Source organism: Protopterus annectens, chromosome 12.part0, assembly GCF_019279795.1.
Source record: "Protopterus annectens isolate FY-2018-M chromosome 12.part0, PAN1.0, whole genome shotgun sequence".
Lineage (NCBI taxonomy): Eukaryota > Metazoa > Chordata > Ceratodontiformes > Protopteridae > Protopterus > Protopterus annectens.
Genome location: NC_056746.1, coordinates 1,116,298,403 through 1,116,319,742, shown reverse-complemented (window position 1 = coordinate 1,116,319,742; position 21,340 = coordinate 1,116,298,403). Strand labels below are relative to the sequence as shown.

Genomic DNA, 21,340 nt, shown 5'->3' with positions numbered 1-21,340 from the left:
GGGCCTATCAACAGTGACCATCTTGTGACACCCAACTCACTGTCATGATTAACATTTACACCAAAAATGTAAGAGATTAAAAAAAGGACACCTTCAAATTGACAGTAAAGTCAGATGCAGACAGGTGAGGAAGTGAACCATTATGCCTCTGCCCAATATCATAGCTAATCCAGTCACAGCATAGTGTGCAAAGTACATAGATACAATGGAGAGAAATACACTGGTTGCAGTATGGGAAAGCAATTGTGTCTTAAGGCCTTCTTTGTCCACTAGCATCCAGCAACTCTTGGAGCTGATCTACAAGATGCAGTTGGAACTTTATCATGGAGGTAAACAGTGCATAAAGTGAAACCGTGGAAACTGCATAAGCATGCTCTCTAATGATACAGTGCCCTCGGACTTCTTGCTTGGGGGGTGGAAATCAGGACTTTCTAGAGGTGGTTGCCACACCACAGCAGGATCTTTACAATTCTCCTGGATGGCCACAGAAATCTTCTTGCCCTCTTGGAGCACCACACAAGGAAGTTATGATGGGAGAGCTGAAAGTCAAGACTTTTCTAACGAAGAGGGTGCGAGAGATGGCCAACCTTCCTTATCTCACTTCATCTGGAAGCATTCATTCCCTGAATGTGGGATAAACAGAAGGTTAGAATAGCCATCATCCCCCCTTTGTCAGTATCTGGAATGGAAGACTGAAAAGGACACTGAAGGTGGTTCCTCTTGCATCTATATTTCCACAGGCTCTTTGAAAAGGAAATTCCCCAGCATGAAGACAGCCGACATGTAGCTATAAAATCTCCAGAGGCTTTCCACTCCTCTGCTCCTAGGAGCTCAACTGGTGGCTGTAAACAAAAATTAAACAAGAATGAAACTGATGTGGCATCCACAGTGTGGCGATGCTCTTCTCTTGCATGCCAGATTAGTGCTAGAGCCTACTCCCAAAAAACTACTGCCCTCAAAGCCATGAACACCAGCTAGAACATATAGTGGCACAAGCACAAACATTAATTTTAGTCATGGCTGTTGGCACTGGCTAACAATACAAATAAAGAAAATACTTCCTCCAGTCCTGTCTTAAACAGTCTTGAGAATCAACTTATTACAGCACACTCTCTCAAAGAGCTGCTTATCAAGTCCCTTTAGTATTTTACACAGGTCAGGCATACTTCAACCGGAGGAGAAACTGTGGATAGCAATTAAAAAAAAAAAATGGACAGATTTTATCTGTGAAGGGAAGACAGCAAGGTTCAAGTGGGGTAAACTGATTCTACCAATAGAACAAGGTGGACTAGGATTACCTAATATGAAGGGGTATTTTAGAGCAACGCAGTTAAGGCTCTTATACATAACACATGCAGGAAACTATAATTCAAGGCAGAAAGGGATGACTATGGCACAGTGAGGAAGCTGAAGAAATGAGAGATTAGGAATTGTTATGCAGACTCTAAGGAGAACAATCAAAATCATACAGAGTATTATATTCATAAAATAGCAAGGAGTATTCTAAGAAACAAACCAGTGCGAGAAGGGAGAAGAGATATTGCTGATAGAACTGACTGACTGTTGACTGCGGTAATAGGGATACAAATAACAGGCAAGAGGGGGCTGGAATTTATTGGAGAAAATTGTTAAAGGAACCAAGGTATTGGGAGCAAACTAGAAAGGGAAAGGTAACAGAATGGGAAGAGACCAAAAATTTATTTGGACTGCAGGTTAGAGCTCGCCTTCCCCATCAAGGATTGATAGAATATAGGGAAAGAAACAGGGAGCTCCTAAATGAAATACCAGCACCGGAAGAGTTTTTAATAGAACGTAGAACAGAAGCCCATTAAAAAAGGATTGGTTAATAAAGCATATAAAATACTGCATGATAATTATAATGATCAGAGGAGCTTAGAAAGGACTGGGAAGAGAGATTGGATAAGCAATTCAGAGAGACAATGGGGGATACATGTACATATACCAAATATGCAACAACAAGTCTAGAAGATTTAGGATCTATGCCTGGAAACGGTTTACATAGGTATTTTTATACCCAAAGTATTTTTTCCTCAGGTGGATAAGCAAATGCTGGAGGTGTGATGGACAAGAAAGAGCTGGGAACATATTTTTGGAGGTGTGATGAGCTGGAAGACTTTTGTGATTACCTGCAGGCCGCACTGACGGAGATGCTGGGTGGGCAGATTGGACTGACTGGGGAGATTAATCAGAATTGCCTAGACATAGTAAAGCCTTGCCAAGTCTAATTATAGTGGTTGCCAAAAGAGCAGTTACTAGAAAATGGAAATCAAAGTCTAGACCAACTTTACTAGAAGTAGTGAATATAGTAAGAGAAACTGGAATTGGGATCTTTAGAAAATGGAAGGAGCAAACTACATAGAAATAAGTGGGAACTGTGGGAAAAGTATATGCAGAGCAGGAACAATGTTTAAGAGGCAGGACTTGAATGAGCAATATAATGCTTAACTGACAATGACTAGAATGTTTATAAAAGGGATTTATAATGCTCACAACTACAGTTGTTTCACTGGTGTCTGATGATATTTTGTATGTTTTTCATTTATATAATTGTAAGACTGCATTTGTCATATGTGGAAATGTAATAAAGATGTTGGGGGGGGGGGGGAATGCTGCCCAAACAATACAAATGTACTTTTATACTAAATCCTCAGCCATAAAACAATCATACAGACCAAAATATTGCTATACAAACAGCTACACCAAACGATGTTAGCCAAAAATGAAATCTTGCCTGGTGGACTGATTTTTTTAGGCATGTTATGAAGAAAAGGATTCAAAACTACAACTCAAATAGGTATATAAAACTGAACTCCACCCTCTGATACAGTTCAACTCCATAGTTAGGCTTTTCTCCCTACAATATGGTTCCAGCATTGTGTAGGTACCAGAAGCCTGCTTGTACTTTTTTTTTATAAACTCAACTTCAACATACTTTGCAGAGAAATTCGACTCCACCTGCATGACACATCAAACACAGTTAAAGCTGTAATTTGCCCTGTCAGGTACAGTTTTCAATCTTAGATGAGCAATTAATCCTGCTATAATGTCAGGAACACAGCAGCGGAACTGTTTTCCCACTGTTTTTATTGCAGAGGGGAGGAGAACTTAACACTCCCACCTTTCATAGCAAAACAAAGCAATTAGATCAGTCAGGAGTTTAAAGGCAATTGTAAACTGAAATTTACATACAACAGCAACAGTATTGACATCCTAAGCTTTCAAAAATTATTTATCAACCCTTATATGTTAAAATAACTTAAATGTAGCATCAAAGATGGTTGGCTTTTCAGTCATTGGGGCCTCAGGGACATCAATGGGTGGTGAATCAACCATTGGTCCATGAGGAGAGTCATGGCTGTAAAGCTCTTGAAAGAATTCCCTCCATTTCAGGAGTTTATAAAGGCTACTGCATGAATGTCCCATCTGCTTTTTTGATGTTGTTGCTGGTGGATCTGGTCTTCCCACTCAAATCACTCAAGGGTGTAGTACTAGTGTCTGGATGCCACCTGGCTCCAATACACTTTCTACTTCCAGCACCTGCTGAACTTCAACTGAGCTGCCGACAATGTTTGTAGTTATCCGCTTTGCCTGCTTCCGTTGGGCTAAGATCCCAGGCACTCGTATCCACGGCTACGTTCGGCAGTGGATGGGTGGGCAAAGTGATTTACTGTATTCCATGATGGCGTTGGATATCTGCTTTTCTTCCTCATTCTTGCCAATGCTGAAAACTGGTTTGACAAGGTGATCTGGAATTCCTGTTTGCAGGCAAGGGCCATCAGAGGTCAAGGATGAACAGAAGAGGGGAGACCACGGGCTGCCATGATCTTATCCACCAATAGGCAGACCTGGGTTCTGCAACTACCATTAGCTTCGGCACCATCTGCTGTGCCGTAGGAGTAACAGTTGGCACTGAGAGCCATAGTGATGGACAGGGCCATAGGTTAAGGACCCCAAGCCAATGTCGTAGCCGGTAAGGTACCAGAGAAGTTTTCAGTGCCAGAGATACCAACCATTCCAAAAGCTTCAGAACCTTGACTTTCAGATCCGTGGAGGAACCCCGAGAAGCATGCTTATGTTTAACGATCCATGCCGATGGAGTAGTAGTCACCGAACAAGAGGACTTAGAACCAGAGGCGACTGGTCGGCCTTTAACAAGGCTTCCTCGAAAGGGGTCTTAAAAAGCCCTTTGAGGATAAGTTTATTCTCTCTCTGCCAAGGTTATATTATTGAAACCCTGGCAGATGAAGCAATCCACACACAAATGGGGTACGCCCAAACAATATACGCCCTTTTCGTGACATCGTTTGGCACTTTCCTGCTGCACTGAGAACACTGCTTAAACCTTTAAGAGGATTGTCATTTCTACCAAGGAACAGGAAGACAGAAGGAAAAAGAAAGCACTCACACTTTTCATGGAAAACTACCAACAATAGTAGGAAAGTTACCTAATGGTAAAGATAAAGGAGGGACTACCAATGATGGTAGGGGAAAGAATTTACCAGCAGTAAGAAGAAAGCACTGAAAGGGTAGACCAGATACAAAGTCAAGATAAAAACATTTAAAGGTTAGATTTGTAGAAGAAAATTAGTAATAAAATAATTATAAAGTACTTAACACTACTGCTGACGCATCTTATTCGCAAGAGCAGCAAACGAGATCAGAGATGTGGAGAGAGGCATTGTGGGTAGACTTGCAGCTCTAGAGATTTTTTTGGGATGATGCGAGCTTTATAACAACCAGATTGGTTCCAAGGATCAGAACCATAACCCATTAGTCAAGAACAGATGAATATTGACATCAGACCTATCATTTCTCAATTCCTGCCTTCCCTTTCATTCCTCCAAAACACTGTTCTGCATGTACTGTTCCTACAAATTCCATTTCTATGCAATGTGCTCATTCACGTTTCTAAAGATCTCACCTTGCCTTTTATCTCCTTTACAGTATCCAGTACTTCAGTTACAGTGGGTTTAGATTTCAATTTTCATTTTGTAGTAACGGCTTTTTCTACAGCCATGCTCAAAAGAAACATATCCTTAGTTAAAACTGTCAGAAATATTGGGGTGCAAATATTGTATGCAGGGAATGTTTAAAACTTGCCAACTCATTCCCAAAAACCACATTTCCAATTACCCCTTGCTGTCACATCACATGTCTTCCATTCGTTATCTATCTTAAAAAAAAAAAGATAAAAAAAGTCTGTTTAGTGTGTAAAAAATTGTGCAAAACCACCACCAAAAGTTTTATACTTTTTGAACTGTTACATATGTAAGAGCCATACAGATGTCCCCCTATTGTTCTTCTGTACACTGCCTTCCCCTCCTCTCTAGTTTTGTTCCCACCATCTTGGTTCTTTTGCTAATATTCTCCAGTAAATTCCACCCCCTTCTTGTCCATTCCTTATACCCCTACTTGCAGTTCTTATTGGTAAAACCTCCTTCCTCCATTCCTGTACTAACTTCACTTTGAATACTTTGTTACTTTGGGAATATCATCTGCACGGTTGTTGATATTCGCCTTAAGGAACTCCTGCAGTCTCTCCTTACTTCTCAACCCCCCCCTCCCCTTCATCACCACACCTTTACACTTTTTATGACCTTCTGCTTGTATTATGGGCCTTAACAGTGTAGCTCAAAAGTAACCATTCAAATCAGATAATCATTAACAACGATTCTCCTCGTAGAACAATCACTTCTGTTTTCCCCTTCCTAAATAAATTATTTTAGCTACATTACAATTATAGCCCATAACTACTTCACTGGTAGATAAAAATATGCCAGACCTGTATATACAGCAAGAGGGGGGAACAAAAGTTTCTGGAAGCTGGCTAGTTGCTGTACCCTTGGCAGGACACAGCCTATAGGCTACTGCAACATAAGCATGATCATCAAGGGGTTAAATTCCACCTGAATCTGGAAAGCCACTCAGCAGACATCAAGCAGAAAAGAAAAACAAAAAAGTTTTGGTTCATCACAGCTATCCATTGTCTACCATCAGTTTCTTTCCCCACTCACTGGATTTACCAGCCCCACCTTAGCCTCCCCCCAGGCTCTATTCAGCCCATTTCCAAGGGCAGTGAGAAGACAAAGGACTTTAGAACAGCTCCAGCCTGCTGCAGAGGACCTAAGTTATACTCAAAGTTCTCCCTCACGCGCAGCTTAATGTCTTGGAGCGAACAAGAAATGGGGATAATGTCTTGGAGCAAACGAGAAATGGGGATATGTTAACAGATCACACCACCACAGTGGCAACTCTGTCAAAGTCTTTCATCTACTCAGGGACTGGCTTCAAATGTGCAAGGACCCAATGACACAAAGAACAGTGCTTAGCCTCGGATGGGTTTCTAGTGACGGTGGATATGCATCAGGGTTCACTGCTGAGTGAAGGACATCAGCAAACAGGCCAGAAGGGATAGATCATAGTTAGAATGTGACAAGCAGATTCTCCTGTCATTTGCTGAGGTTCTGATCAAACTAACTAAACTGGAATACAAAACTGAAGACATGGGCTGAAACAGTGTGCAGACAAGACAGTAGTCTCAGCAGCAAATGGGGAATCAGAAAATGCTGGAAACAAATAGAAGGGACAGCAGTGGTGCAGGTTAACAGCCTCAAGTATCTGTGAAATGCGATAGGGAAGTCAAAGCAAAAATTACAGGTTTGCAGTCAAATGGCACAAAGTGTCAGGGGGCAATACAAGACAGAATGCCTAAGAAGCCACAGAAGCTAGGCAGTGATGGCAAAGCCACCGATGGAAACAAACTGCCCAAGATGGGGTAATAGAACATACACTATGGGATGACTAAAGAAATTTCTAGAAAAGGAGAGGTTATACCGGTTCAGTCTCACTTGCACGAAAGTAGCCGATTTGGGAAAGACAGAAGACTGCAAAAGGAGATTAGATACCTATTCAATCATGACAACTTGCATAAGAGAAGACCTGCAAACAGACAGGCATGACTATTGAAGGAAGGAGAGTGGCTCTGAAGTATTGACAATTAATGCAATATCCAGACACCACGTAAAACAGCAAAAGACGGGGTTTGATGATGATCATACTTGTTAACATCAGGAAAGTGTTCTAGGTCACAAAGCGTACAAAATGATTACCCACAACTAAGGGTGGGTGCACAGATAATGGTCAGGCAACTGTGAAGATTAAGCTCTCAAGACACGGTCTGCGAAACAGAAAGAAGTCATCTCCAACATATAGAGTACACAAATTCTTTACAGAAGATACTGAGGGCTATGGACTACTGAAACCACATACCTAAATTAATTATTTCTTAACTAGGTTTATATGGACTGCCCAAAAGATAGTGAGCCCCAGTTCATGGGCTGCACACACAAATACGAGAATACAGAGAAAAACAGAGATTGTGCAGAAAGATGATGCAGTTGGATGCCAATCCTGAGAATATACAGCTAATTACATTAATAGGCACAACGTCTAAATTATTTACAAAATATTTTAATCTTAGAAATAAAAGGTGCCATTGTAGGACAAGTAAATTCTATGCTAATGTCTATAAAGCAAGTACATTCATCTTATGGGAGAGATCTGCATGCCTTGCAGTGTTTGACAGTCTTACTTCCCCAAGAAGTCTATTCCAGCAGGCTGGACCAATTTTGATTAAAAGAAAAAAACACAAAAACTTGGGTCATGAACCAAAATAACTTTCTGCAACCATAAGAAATTGTGTGTTCACACTCTAGCATTACATGCTGATCAACACTAGTGGCAAAGTAAGGTGGTGGGGGATTAAAATATCAGTTCATACATTGACGGATCGTGTAAAAAATGACAGAGCACTAAAGTAAAAAGAACCCGCCCTAGCAAAAATACTTACAATACGATTAAATCCATTCTGAGGAAACCAATTTACACAACAGCAAGTTTTGGCTGTTATAGAAATTCCTGTAAGATGTGGTTAATGGGGAAAGAGGAGGAAAACAGTGCACAGATCATGAATGTTTTGTAGTGCTCCCACAGGCAAGAGAAAGGGATGCACTTTGTCACACTATGTTTTAATCTGTGCAGTTATTTTCCACAGGTTCTCATGCTCCTCTGAGCACAATATTCACGTAGGCCTTTAATTATGCATCATGAAAATGAGGAACTGAGACACTTCACACAGAGCAGCAACAGTATAGGACCACATAGGCTCTTGCACAGTATAATATTGTTCCCAGAAGTCCCTCATCTACCAAGTGAAACGGAAACAAGCCTCAGACAGACCATGGGCAAACCCCAGCTAGCAGTAAATTCAGAAAACACTTTAATCCGATCAGGAGCAAGATTTTAATTGGCTTTGGTAGAAAGACCAATAATAGTATAACAGTAAATTAAATATATATCAACTGCACAGCATTACCACCAACTAATGCCTTGACTACAGTCATACAAATATTGTTATTCTACACAGGAGATTTTGATGAATGTTTGTATTTTACAGCTTACAGGTTTTGTACATTTTTTTCCTGAAAGAAAATCTCCAAGCATCACTTACCATCAAGGTCATCAACTCCTGTTGCAACCTACCAAAATAAGAAAAAAAAATTAATACAGTTTCTAAATAAAATACTACCTTTTTCAATTTCACATCTACTAAATGGACATTTTCTAAAAGAACCCATCAGTATCACTGCTTCTTCACTACATTCACTTCCTATATCAAAGTGCCCCTACAATTACCACCTTTCTCAGCATCCTGGAAACAAATGAATCAGTTTAATTATATATTTGCCATAAAATACCAAGTGTTTCAAGACCCCTTCACAGTCCCATTTTTAAGCTACGCCGCCAAACACCCAATATTCAGCGTTTAAAAGTACAAACCATGATATGGCTTACAGACTCAAAGCTGTATGAACAAATCTGAAATGTACTGCAAATTGGGTACTGATAAACGAAATTGAGATGAGATATTTAGAAAATAGAAAGATAAAAACTACCTAGGAATAAATGGAATTTGAGGAAATACTTGCAGAATAATGTTTGGGAGGAGTGAGATTTTAAGGAAAGGCAGGAATACAGCAATTTATCTAATGCTAGAGTGATAAAAAAAAAAAAAAAACGTAAAATGAAAATATGTACTTTAGGTGCACATATGATAAAGAAAATGAACCCTATGTCCCTGCATACAGTGTAAGAATTTAACAAAGGTGTTTCAATCTCCATAAAAATGAAGGACTGCAGTGCCTGTTTTAACACAGGAACACAAAGTCATCCAAGTCCCATGATCCCAGATAGTGTACCATTAACTTGAGATCTCGGCTCTTTCACACCACCACAATTCCTTACATCATGTAGTCCTGCTATAGTACACTATTGGCATATTTCAAATGCCTCAGTAGTAACACTGCTACACTGAACACAGCATGTGCCAGAACTACAACATGTGTTAATCTCAGCCTGCCCACCCCCAAGCCAATGTGCTACAGTTCTAATACATATATCATGGGAACATCTACCTCTCTTCTCAGCCTCATAGGTCTCAGTGCTGCATACTCTTCCTCATATCCTTTACGTATCTTGAGCAGCAAATTGAGTGCTTAAGCCAACATCCATGAACTAGACACTGTGCAAACTCATTTCAACCGAAGGTCAGTCTGTTGCCTACATTGTCTAACCAATTTATGCATTCAGTACAAGCCACATTTCCATCTTAATACACAGAGCTGCCTGGGATTCAAAGTGTTATGGAGAGCCATGTCAATATATCACACCATGTACCAGCCACCCCAGCTCATTTTCCATTCCTGCATTCTCTGGATACTATAGTATTTGCTCTCACCACTTCATTCTGTGACTAATACTGCATATATTCCCTCCACATACAAAATCCTAACCAGACACACATCCCCTCTAATCACAATCATTTAAACTTCACAATGTCATAATTTAGACATGACCTCTACTGGCAATAAACTATTCTCAAAGCCTTAAACAGACTTATGTGGGGAGTGTACTGTAATCTCACTATAGGGTATTTTATACATCTTTCTGATCACAATACATTCCCTTACATGTTATGTTACTTAGCCTGGTGGAGGTTTAACTAGTACCAATTTCTCTAAATATCCACCCAATCATTTTCTAAATGCTTGTCTCAGTGACTTGTGAATTTCTGAACAGTCACAAGTATTTACAAATAAAAGATTATTCAAACTATCAGGAAAAATATCACTCTCACATAGGAAATTTTAAGTGACTTTTGAGGCTACACAGGAATCTTCCCAGACACCAGATTTAAACTTTTTCCCTTAGTAAAAAAGGGTGCCACAGGCACTATACTCATTACTATTAAGATACCAATTATGTCAAAACTGCTCGAGTCCATGGTAACCTACACTCTGCCACCTTTGTTGGAGGCCATACAAAGGCTCAAATAAGGGAGAACAACTAAGAATATTTACCTCCTAGCCACCTCAACAAGCACAATACCATATTACCTACACAGGTCTATACAGCCGCTGTACACTTCCATAAAATCACTTTGCTAGACATAGTGGTTGTCCATGGCTCTTAACCTTTGTTAGAAAAATATGTATTTCGATATATGTGAAATGCTAGTTTAAAAATAAAGTAGTATGTAATGCATTTTATACTATTAATCATATAGCAGAAAGGATAAATTCATGTGTAAATGCAAGTAGTTTTGAAACTGCAGTGTGGCCTTGTAGCAAACTGACCTCAGACCCTGGCAGTTGCTAGCTTAGCAAGTTTTAATGTTTATGCTTTTCACAAGTGATTATCTGCTGGGTCAGGAAATTAAGTATGTGAAATAATGAAATCTTCTGCTCTTTCCTGCTGGGATGATTTGGCCTTGTATATGTGTTACTAAGATAGCATGCAGCTGGTGGGAAAGTGTAACAGTGAACAAAGATGTGAATTAGAAGACTGAATCTGCTATTGCATTCGAACTGATGTGAAAACCTTGAAGAAGTAACTTTACAGAAAGACATTATGTCTGACCAGGTGGTTAGCAAGGCCGTATTGTTACCAGACGAAAACTTTTTTAAAATATACAGCATCAGCAGTTTTTATGAATAGAGGACTGTAAGCTAAAGTGATGTAGATGCCCTGTGACATACCACGTCAGTAAGGTGGGCACAACTTAAATGCAAAGACTATAAAGTCTGTGTACTTCCTGTTTCATGTTAGACAAATTTCTGTACTTGTATGTTTTTTGCCTCCTGGTGTACACTAGTAAACTTTTGAGCCTGAACCTCCTGTGTATTGAATTCTTTATTTTATTTAACAGTTTAGTCCTTCGAACCGGAAATCCCTCGGACAGCTGCAGATCAGAGTCTACCGGTGGTCGAATACTGAGCAGGGGAAGTTACCGAAACGGTTCTTCTTGGGTAAAAAGACATCCGACTGAATTGTCGTTTAAAGAGGCTGGCCACTTTCTGATCTGTGGCCGAAGAGCGGATCCTGGATGACTCAATACCGGAGGCTCAGATAGGAAGATTTTGCCTTTTTTCTGTTTTAGATCAGGGACTAGGTTACAGTAAATATTGTTGTCAAGATTTGTTATGCAGATCAGGGACAAAAGAAACTACTGTATATTTGGTCATAGATCAGGGTAACAGAGTAAGGTAGGCAGCTATTCTAGATAAACTGTGAAAAAGAACTGAATTTTTGATATCGCGTGATAAGGGTTACGTAACATTTTCTTTTACCATAGGAAATCAGTGCACTAAAACATCGCGAGATCCACCCCTAACCGAAGATGCAAAATACATGCAATCACAACGTTCTGATAATGTTAGGTATTATACGAAATGGGTTAAATATGAATTTGATGGTAAACTAGAGAAAACTTCACTAGTTAAACTCCTTAAGCAACTTAAATCCGATGCAGGAGGTCAAGCAAAAAAGCAACGTCAATTAGGCATTCCTCAAGTACACAGGTGGATTGAGGAAGAAAATCGTAGAGAACAGAAGATAAAAAATTCGAAAACATTATTTTTAGATAAAGATAACTTAGTAATAGCAACAGCTCCTCCTCCTCCCTTGCCCCCTCTTTTACCCTTTTCAGGATATGAAGCGAGTGGACAGGCTGGTCCGCCTCAGTGTTATCCTGAAGTCTCAGCAAGACCACAATAGTTGGTCAGAGATCCTATTGAAACTAGGTCCCGAGCATATAGAATACATAAGGACACAGAATCATATCAAATAGAGAGAAATCTACAAAATGAGAGCGAGGAAGAAATGTGCCCACTTATAGAGGTCCCAAATCCTCAGGCAGGACAGGAAGGGCAGGACCCAACGCTCTTGGTATATAGACCATGAACACCGGAGGATATCCGGAAAGCTACTGATGGAATCTCCCATCCGAAAGTTAATTTTACAAAATTTTTGGAAGACCTACAAGGCATGAGGTTGAGTTACAACTTGAATGGGTAAGAAGTTGAAAAAGTAGTAAGCCAAATTATAGGTCCAGATTGGCACATGATTTGTGGCACCTGGAATCCTCGTAATGCAGAGCGTTAACCACTCCCACATAGTGATGCAGAATTAGACAGAGTGAAAGGTCTAACAGACAGAATCTCTGAAAAATGAAAACCTAGAGCAGACTGGACTTGCATTAATCAATGCATACAACAGGAAAATGAGACAATAGATGGATACTATGCTAGATTATTGGAATGTTTTAATTATAGCGGCATGACGGTTCCTGAAAACCAAACAAATGATTCCCCATATGAACAACAATTAAAAAATACATTTTTGAAAGGTTGCATTGCACCTATCAGTAGTTTCATTACGAAGCATATGACAGACCATCGAACAGGTAGGCTACAAGCCTTACTTGAATATGCTAGACATGCTGAAAGATTTTAAGAGTAAAAAGAAAAAGGCGCAAGTCTTCACTGCTGAAGACGGAGCTGAAGTACTTTTGTGTTACAGTCAGGTAAAAAGGGCAAGAAGAATGCCCAGGGAAATACAGTCTAACAAACTATCAGAAGATTTTGGAGAGAGGAAAAGAGAGGTGAATGCTTTAAGTGCGGGAAAAAGGGACATTTAGCGAGGGATTGTAAGCAGAACAAAAAGGTAATTACAGAAGATATGGGAGATGAGGACTGACTATATGATAGTAAAGATAACATCATGCGAAAGTCAGAAAACACCAGGAGAAGTTAATAAACAGAAAACAAATATAAATGTGATAGAAGGAAAAGAGGAAGTGCAAGTAAATATTGAGGATGAAGAAAGTGAAATTTTGGATTTAGCATTATTGAGCCTAGAGCTCTACTTAGCAGATACAAAACCGAAGTTACACTTCTGGTGGAGGGAAGGAAAGTCAAATTCCTGTGCGACTCAGAAGAGTCACGGACCCAGATACACCCCTCCAAGTTACCAGAACATTCTGCATCACGGACCCCGATACACCCCTCCAAGTTACCAGAACATTCTGAATCACCTGATTATATACTGGTAAAAGCCGCAAACTGACAGCTATACAGGAAACCACTTTCCCATGATAAAGTAATAACTGATCCTGCTTCAGGTATGACCCAAAGTAGTAAAATTGTTGTTTCGGCAAAGAGTCCAGTGAACCTATTAGGCAGGTACCTTATGCAGATATTAGGCATAGCAGTAGTTCCAACTGTGCAAGGTATGGAGGCGCAGAGACAAATGGATACTTTTGTAGTGCGATCGGAGGGTGAAACTTTTTACTGGTACAGCCAGGACCTAGTTACGACTGGTCCAGGGGCAGTAACAGAGGAACTGATAAACGTAGCCATCAATAAAGCCCCCTCCCTCGACTCTGATCGACAGCATTTATTACACTGTACTCTATATACTACTGTACTACACCAGGGCCTGATAGAGAGTATGAGCAAGAATTGTTCAGTCTAGTTGCATGATTTCTGGTTTTACGTACTTTGTACTGGGATACTGAGGGGAACAGTGTAGTTAGCTGTTCATTACCTCAGTGTAGTTAGCTGTTCATTACCTCAGTGTAGTTAGCTGTTCATTACCTCAAGAATTCCTTGCATTATATAGATCAAATTGATTACCACATGTCAGTTTGACAAAGAACAAAAATGTAAAATGGGCAGACTTGGGAGAAAAGGTGACAAGATGGGAAAAACAGACAGACTTAGAACTGTCAGAACAAGGGATACAGAAACAAAAACTGAATTGGTCGACACAGACACATCCAGCTGTAGACTTGCAATCTAGCAAGGACAGCTAATTAGCATTTTTATTAGAAGAAAAAGCCTCATGTGAAATTCCAACGACTCTTTAATCAATAGGAAAGTCAGATGTAGGACTTATTCGAACATCAGGACCAGTTATAATTACACCAAAATCAGCATTTAGACCACAGAAAAGACAATACCCTTTGAAAAAAGATGCAAAAATAGGAATCAAACCAATAGCAGCATTACTCAAATAAAGAGTACTGGCAGCATCTCCTGATTTAACATGTAACACACCCCTATTTCCTGTTAAAAAAGCAAACGGGGAATGGCAGATGGTTCAAGATTTACAAGCTGTGAATAATGCAGGGATACCCAGAGGACCCACGGTGCCAGACCCACATACTTTGTTAAACTATTTAAAACCGCAACAAAAATATTTTTCTGTGGTAGATATCAGTAATGCTTTCTTTTCAATACCTATACATCCTGATAGTCAATATTGGTTTGCATTTACATTTCAGGGTAAGGGGTATACCTATACTGTACTACCACAGGGATAGAGAGCGCCCAACAATATTTGCACAAGAAATGGCTAGCAACCTGGCAGGGTTTACCCCACCGGGAGGTAGTCAAATTCTACTTTACGTAGATGACATCTTGCTAGCAGCCCCCACCCAGCAACAATGCAGGGAGGATACTGTAGCGTTACTGACATTTTTAGCGACACAAGGACACAAAGTAAACAAAAGTAAGTTACAACTTTGGAAAAAACAAGTTAGATACCTAGGATATGTAATATCCAATGAGGGTAGAATATTAGACGAAGAAAGAAAAACAGCAATTTTGCAAGCACTCAAACCGGCAACCAAGAAGGAAATAATGTCCTTCTTGGGAACAACTAATTTCTGTCGGAGCTGGATACCAAATTAGGCTTTGGAATCTGCTCCACTGACCTGACTTGATATACAAGACACCAATGGCAGCACAAGATATTTTACAATGGACACCTGAAGCAGAAACGGCTTTCTGCAGGTTGAAGCAATTAATAGCTTCTTCATTAGTTTTTAGGACTCCCAAATTATCACAAACCGACCGTAGATTGCAAGCAAGGATATACGACAGTGTTGACGCAACAACATGGGGACAAGCAACGCCCCATAGCCTATTATTCATCGCAGTTACACCCAGTGGCGCGATCTTTGCCTCACTGTGTACAAGCAGTAGTTGCAGCTGCAATGGCAGCACAGGCTTCGGCCTCAGTGGTGTTATTCCACCCTCTCACATTGAGTGCCTCATGCAGTCGCGATAATTTTACTGCAAGAAAAAGTAGCATATCTCTCTCCTGCTAGACATCTTTCATGTATGACAATACTGCTGAGCCAACCTCATAACAATTGAACGCCGTACGACATTAAATCCATCAACATTACTTCCAACTCCTGCGGATGGCACACCGCACAATTGTCTGCAGGAAATTGAACAATTAGCCTTGCCTAGACAAGATCTTACAGATATGTCCTTGAATGATGCCGAGGTGACATATTACGTGGATGGCTCATGCAGAAGGGGCCCTGCAGGAAAGAATCTAGTGGGGTATGCAGTAGTTACAGATACTAAAATTCTAAAAGCCCAATCCTTACCACATAACTTATCTGCACAAGCAGCAGAATTAATAGCTTTAACACGGGCATGTACTTTAGCAAAAGACAAATGTGTAAACATATATACGGATAGTTAGCATGCTTTTTCTACTGTATATGTATTTGTGCAACAATGGAAAAATAGAGGAATGATAACATCTAGTGGAAAACCAATCAATCATGCGCAGTTTATTTTGGAATTATTAAAATCTATTCAGTTACCTACCAAAGTAGCTATTTGTAAATGTGTAGCTCATACGAAACAGCAGGATAAAATTTTGAAAGGTAATGCACGAGCTGATGCAGCTGCAAAGCAAGCAGCCTAAGACTCAAAAACTTTACTTTTGAATAAGGAATTACAACCCTCTGAGATTTTAGATTTAGACATGTTAAAAACAATGCAGACACTTACTACAAAAGCAGAAAAACAGAAATGGAAAAAACAAGGTGCAATTCTTATGGACTGTACATTTCCAAAGAAAAAAAAACAATATTGCCGTCTAATTTATTTAAATATGCAGCTTTGTTGAGCCATGGGCAGTGCCATGTCTCAACAGGGGGGATGATACAGTTAAATGACATTATACATACTTCAAAATAGAATAAAAAGTATTAATAAGAGGGAAAATGTTAGAAAAATATGTATTTGAATATATGTGAAATGCTAGTTTAAAAATAAAGTAGTATGTATGCATTTTATTCTATTAATCATATAATAGAAAGGATAAATTCATGTGTAAATGCAAGTAGTTTTGAAACTGCAGTGTGGCCTGTAGCAAATTGACCTCCGACCCTGGCAGTTGCTAGCTTAGCAAGTTTTAATGTTTATGCTTTTCACAAGTGATTATCTGCTGGGTCAGGAAATTAAATATATGAAATAATGAAATCTTCTGCTCTTTCCTGCTGGGATGATTTGGCCTTGTATATGTGTTACTAAGATAGCATGCAGCTGGTGGGAAAGTGTAACAGTGAACAAAGATGTGTATTAGAAGACTGAATCTGCTATTGTATTCAAACTGATGTGAAACCTTGAAGAAGTAACTTTACAGAAAGACATTGCATACCAGGTGGATAGCAAGGCCGTATTGTTACCAGACGAAAACTTTTTTTTAAAATATACAGCATCAGCAGTTTTTATGAATAGAGGACTGTGAGCTAAAGTGATGTAGATGCCCTGTGACATACCACGTCAGTAAGGTGGGAACAACTTAAATGTAAAGACTATAAAGTCTGTGTACTTCCTGTTTCATGTTAGACAAAATTCTGTACTTGTACGTTTTTTTGCCTCCTGGTGTACACTAGTAAACTTTTAAACCTGAACCTCCTGTGTATTGAATTCTTGATTTTATTTAACAACCTTACATAAAAATATTAAGCATACCTACACCCAATGTTGATACAGGCAGAGAAGCTCAACCACCCCGTTAACTATATTTCTTGCATCAAGCAAGAAACAGGACAGCTGAAACTTACGCATACTCAAATCTGTCTCATGTCCACATTAGCTGCAGCCTGCACACTTCACCCAGCACACCTGGTTATGCTGGGCGCATTTTGAAGGAAATTATAATTAAATTCAGTTCACCCTCCCCCACAACCATCATAATTAGTAGTCTGTCTCATGTGCACTGTACCAACTTTAATTCTTACTTTGAAGATCTCAAACTGTTTAAATTACACAAGACCAATTTGAATGCACAGCTCCCTTAATCCCAATCTTAAAATTGGCATTGCAGGCTGCTCAATCTGCACAAGAGTTCAGGTGGAATAACACTACCATATTTTTTTCTCTATTCTCTCTGCATTTACTTTACTGCTGTCCCTTGAGAAAAAGCCAGGCTATATTCAGAGATCCTTCCAGCAAAGCACTCTAAAATCATATTTGCCAGTCTCTGAAAAGCCATTTTCAGCCTATAATGCTAATTTTGATGGTTTTTCCCAGACTACTAAACCAGCATCAGCAACACACACTGATACAGTGACTGCAGATTCAAAATCTCCAAAATCATGCATAGGTGTTTACTACGCTAACAACCACAAGGGTATTAAGCCTAGACATGCATCCCAAATCTGAAGTACCCTTTGATAAGTGTAAGCAAAGGGCTGGGAGATTGACCATTTACAGGATGCAGAGTCCATTAGAGACATAGGTGCCAAACTAGGAATGAATTTCCAGTTCCTCATAGGAATGAATTTCCAGTTCCTCATCCAACTGTCCAAGTTACATTTGAATTGGGTTAGGGAGAAAAGCTGCTTCACATGGATGGGGAGCCTGTTCCAGTGAAGGGGTAGTCTCTGGGATACATACTTCTCTCCAGCAGGTCCTATTTATAATCACAGGCACAGTTTGAATCTTTAGAACCAGTAATTCTGGTGTTATTTGATGTGTGGATATGCAGAAGGTCCAACAAGGCATGATCTGACAATACCTTGTATGCCAGACAAACCTCTCATCAGCCTGTAAGAGACACACAAATAAGGCCCTGAAGTGGCCTGCATAGGATGCATTACTAATGTCTTATATTCTTTTAGTTAGGAACCTCTGTGGTTTGATATGCCTTGTTAGGTACACACTAAAGGGACAACTATACACAATGAAAGGTCCGATGAATGCCAAATGCAGTGGAACAATGACTTAATTGGACCTAGAAGTCATACTTTTGTTTAAAAGTTCAAAACATAAAATGATTTCCTCACAACTAGACATGTGATGGTTAAAGGCTAGGATTACCATCTATGAGTGTTCTCAAATCCCAGACTACTAGGGTCAACTCTTAGGTGTGTGTTGTAAATATGATAGCATCCTTTGGGAAGTCATCCACCTCTGGTAACTATTATGCATTGCTTGGCATTTAGTTTTAGACCATGGCTCCAACAGTTATTTGTCTGGGATCCCATTCTGGAAAAAGTACAGTTGTGTAAAATCTTGCCATAATGGTAGATGTCCTTGCCTTCAGTGCTACAGTATTCTCAACTATATGGAGATTCCCTAAATCGGGGAGTCAGTCAGGCCAGCCTTACAAAGACTTTTGAAAGTAAAAGGCAAGCCGATCACCACCATACACTCCCTGCATAACATAGTGCATAAAGGTGACATTCAGGCTTACCAAAAACAGAACTGATTGCCCCAAGACCACCACCAGTCCAAGGAACCCAACAGATAGTGTGTACATCCTGGAAGATAAAGAACTAGGGGGATGGAGGGAGTGAATACCACAGCAGTGAAGGCAAGGACATCTAGTGTTATGGTAAGATTTTACCTCATTTTGGCACAAAAGAAGGGTTAGTGCGCAAGGACACTGTCCTCATGACAAATCATAAAAGGACAAGCCATAAGGACCTGCAACTCGGACACCCATCTGGCAGAAGTAAACGGTAACAGAAGCAGTCTTTCAGGAACAATGTTGCAAGGAAGCTGAAGCAGCAGGCTGAAAGGGAGCCTGAGTGAACTTCTCCAAAACAAAATTAAAATCCCAGGGAGGAGGAGAGGCTTCCTGGAGGTGTAACATTAAGGACGCCTTTAAGAAATGGTTTCACCTCAAATCTAGCAGCTAAAGGAAAAAGGCAGACAAGCAGCAATAGTTGATAGGTGGGCCTTAATAGACAAATAGGCCAAACCAGCAACTCACACAAATAAGAGAACCAAAGGGATCATCCACAGTAAGTGGGTCCAGTTTAAGAAAACCTCTTCCATTTGAACAAGTGGGATTTCCTACTCAGTGTCCTGGCCTCCTGCAGGACTTGCAGCACGTCCTCAGAAAAGCGTCTGAGGAATCAAAATCTTATCACCCATAGTGTCAGTTGAAGCGTGGACCGGTGGGGATGGATAAGAAATCCCTTCTCTTATGTGACTAGATCCACCCTGTGAGGTAACTTAGGATGATTATCCCTGGCTAGATGCAGAAGGGGGAAAATCATTGCTATTGCAGCCAAAAGGGAGTCACCAACAAGATTTTGGAGCATCCTGTTGAATTTTGAACAGGGCTTTCAGAATGAGAGGAAGGGGAGGGAATGCATAAACAAACAAACACCCCCTTCCAAGAGAAGGAGAGGGTGTCTACCTTCCATACAGAGGACCTGGGACTCTAGTACAAAACAGAGGAAGCTGTCTGTTCAGACGGGAGGCAAAAAGATCCACTCGAGGAGTACCCCAATGGTGGACAATGTCCAGAAACATTCCTGCAAAGTATTTATTCTTGGGACTGAGTTTTCATAGATTCATAGATTCATAGATTAGTACTAAGCTAACTGCCCTTGCGAGCCATTTTAAGCTTAGCCAATTGTCCCTTGTGAGACTCAAACCCTGCACCTTGTGCTTGCAAGGCAAACACCTTAACCATTAGGCCACCCTCCCAACCCCATTTTTGAACACCACTTACTGTGGATTATGTATTGTAACCACCCCCACCCATATTATGTATTGCCAACATCATAAGCTGCTGACAGGTTCCCAAACACATGTGTCTTGTAAACACAGATAAAATGTTTAAAATGGACAAACCCTGTCCATGTGCTTTGTCTGACATTTGAACATGGTCAGGGCAGTTCCGTTCACCAGGCGGACAAGCCTAAACCCAGATCACCACATGAACACCCTGACCTGAGTTAAGGACCTGACCAGAGCATCTACCACAATGTTCTGACCAGAAGGGATATAAACTGCCCAAGGTCACGACAGCAAGATCCCATACTAGAAGTGCCAACCGGCAAAGATAAGATCTTGTTCCTCCCAGTTTGTTGATATACTACATCACTGTGGTATTGTCTGTTAAACATCTTGAGAGGTCCTGGAGGAGAAAAAGACAAATGGCCTGGAGCCAGCAGCACAGCTCTCATCTCTGACACGGACATGCTCCTCCTGATGACAAGGTAATCACACCCTCTGTACCTTTGGGAGCCAAAATTCACCCCCACCCTGAACAATTCCTGAGAGGAAGAGGGAGGTGAAAAGGGATCCCTGGATTCAGCGAACTGCTGAATCCACCAGAGAAGTTCCTGTCTGTGGCAAGGAAGAAGAGGAACTACAAATTCTACAGGATGGTCATGTTGAAACCACACCTACTTCAGAAAACACTGAAACATTCTCATAGGAGGTCTAGCCACAGGGAGCATCAGAATGGTGGATGCCATGAAACCCAGAACTCCCAACTCCCTGGTGGGAATGGAAGCCAGAGGAAGAACAGTGTGAAAGAAAGAAATGAGAGGTAAGGCCTTTGGAGGGAACAGTGATGCAAGCATAAGCACAGACAATCCTGCAACCCAGAAAAACATGACCCTGAGAAGGAGACAGAGAAGACTTTCTGAAATTTATAGTGAACCCTAGGCTCTGAAGAAGGGATATGGCAGAATGAAGATTTTGCAAAAGGACCTCGGGAGAGGACTTATGAATCAACAGGTCATCCAAGTAAGGAAAGATTTGGATTCCCTGAAGTTTGCTAAAGGCAATAATGGGAGCAAGGCATTTTGTGAACATCCATGGGTCAGTAGAAAGGCCAAAGGGCAAAGCAGAGAACTGAA

At 40.4% G+C, this 21,340-nt stretch overlaps 1 protein-coding gene across 1 annotated transcript in view; it reads right to left on the bottom strand.

Moving 5' to 3' along the window:
* UBE2C (ubiquitin conjugating enzyme E2 C) overlaps nt 1–21,340 on the bottom strand; it is a 384,880-nt gene that overhangs the window by 333,428 nt on the left and 30,112 nt on the right. Inside the window, exon 2 of the mRNA XM_044088999.1 lies at nt 8,531–8,558. Within this exon, the coding sequence (XP_043944934.1) occupies nt 8,531–8,558 (28 nt within the window). The remainder of the gene's footprint in view (nt 1–8,530; nt 8,559–21,340) is intronic.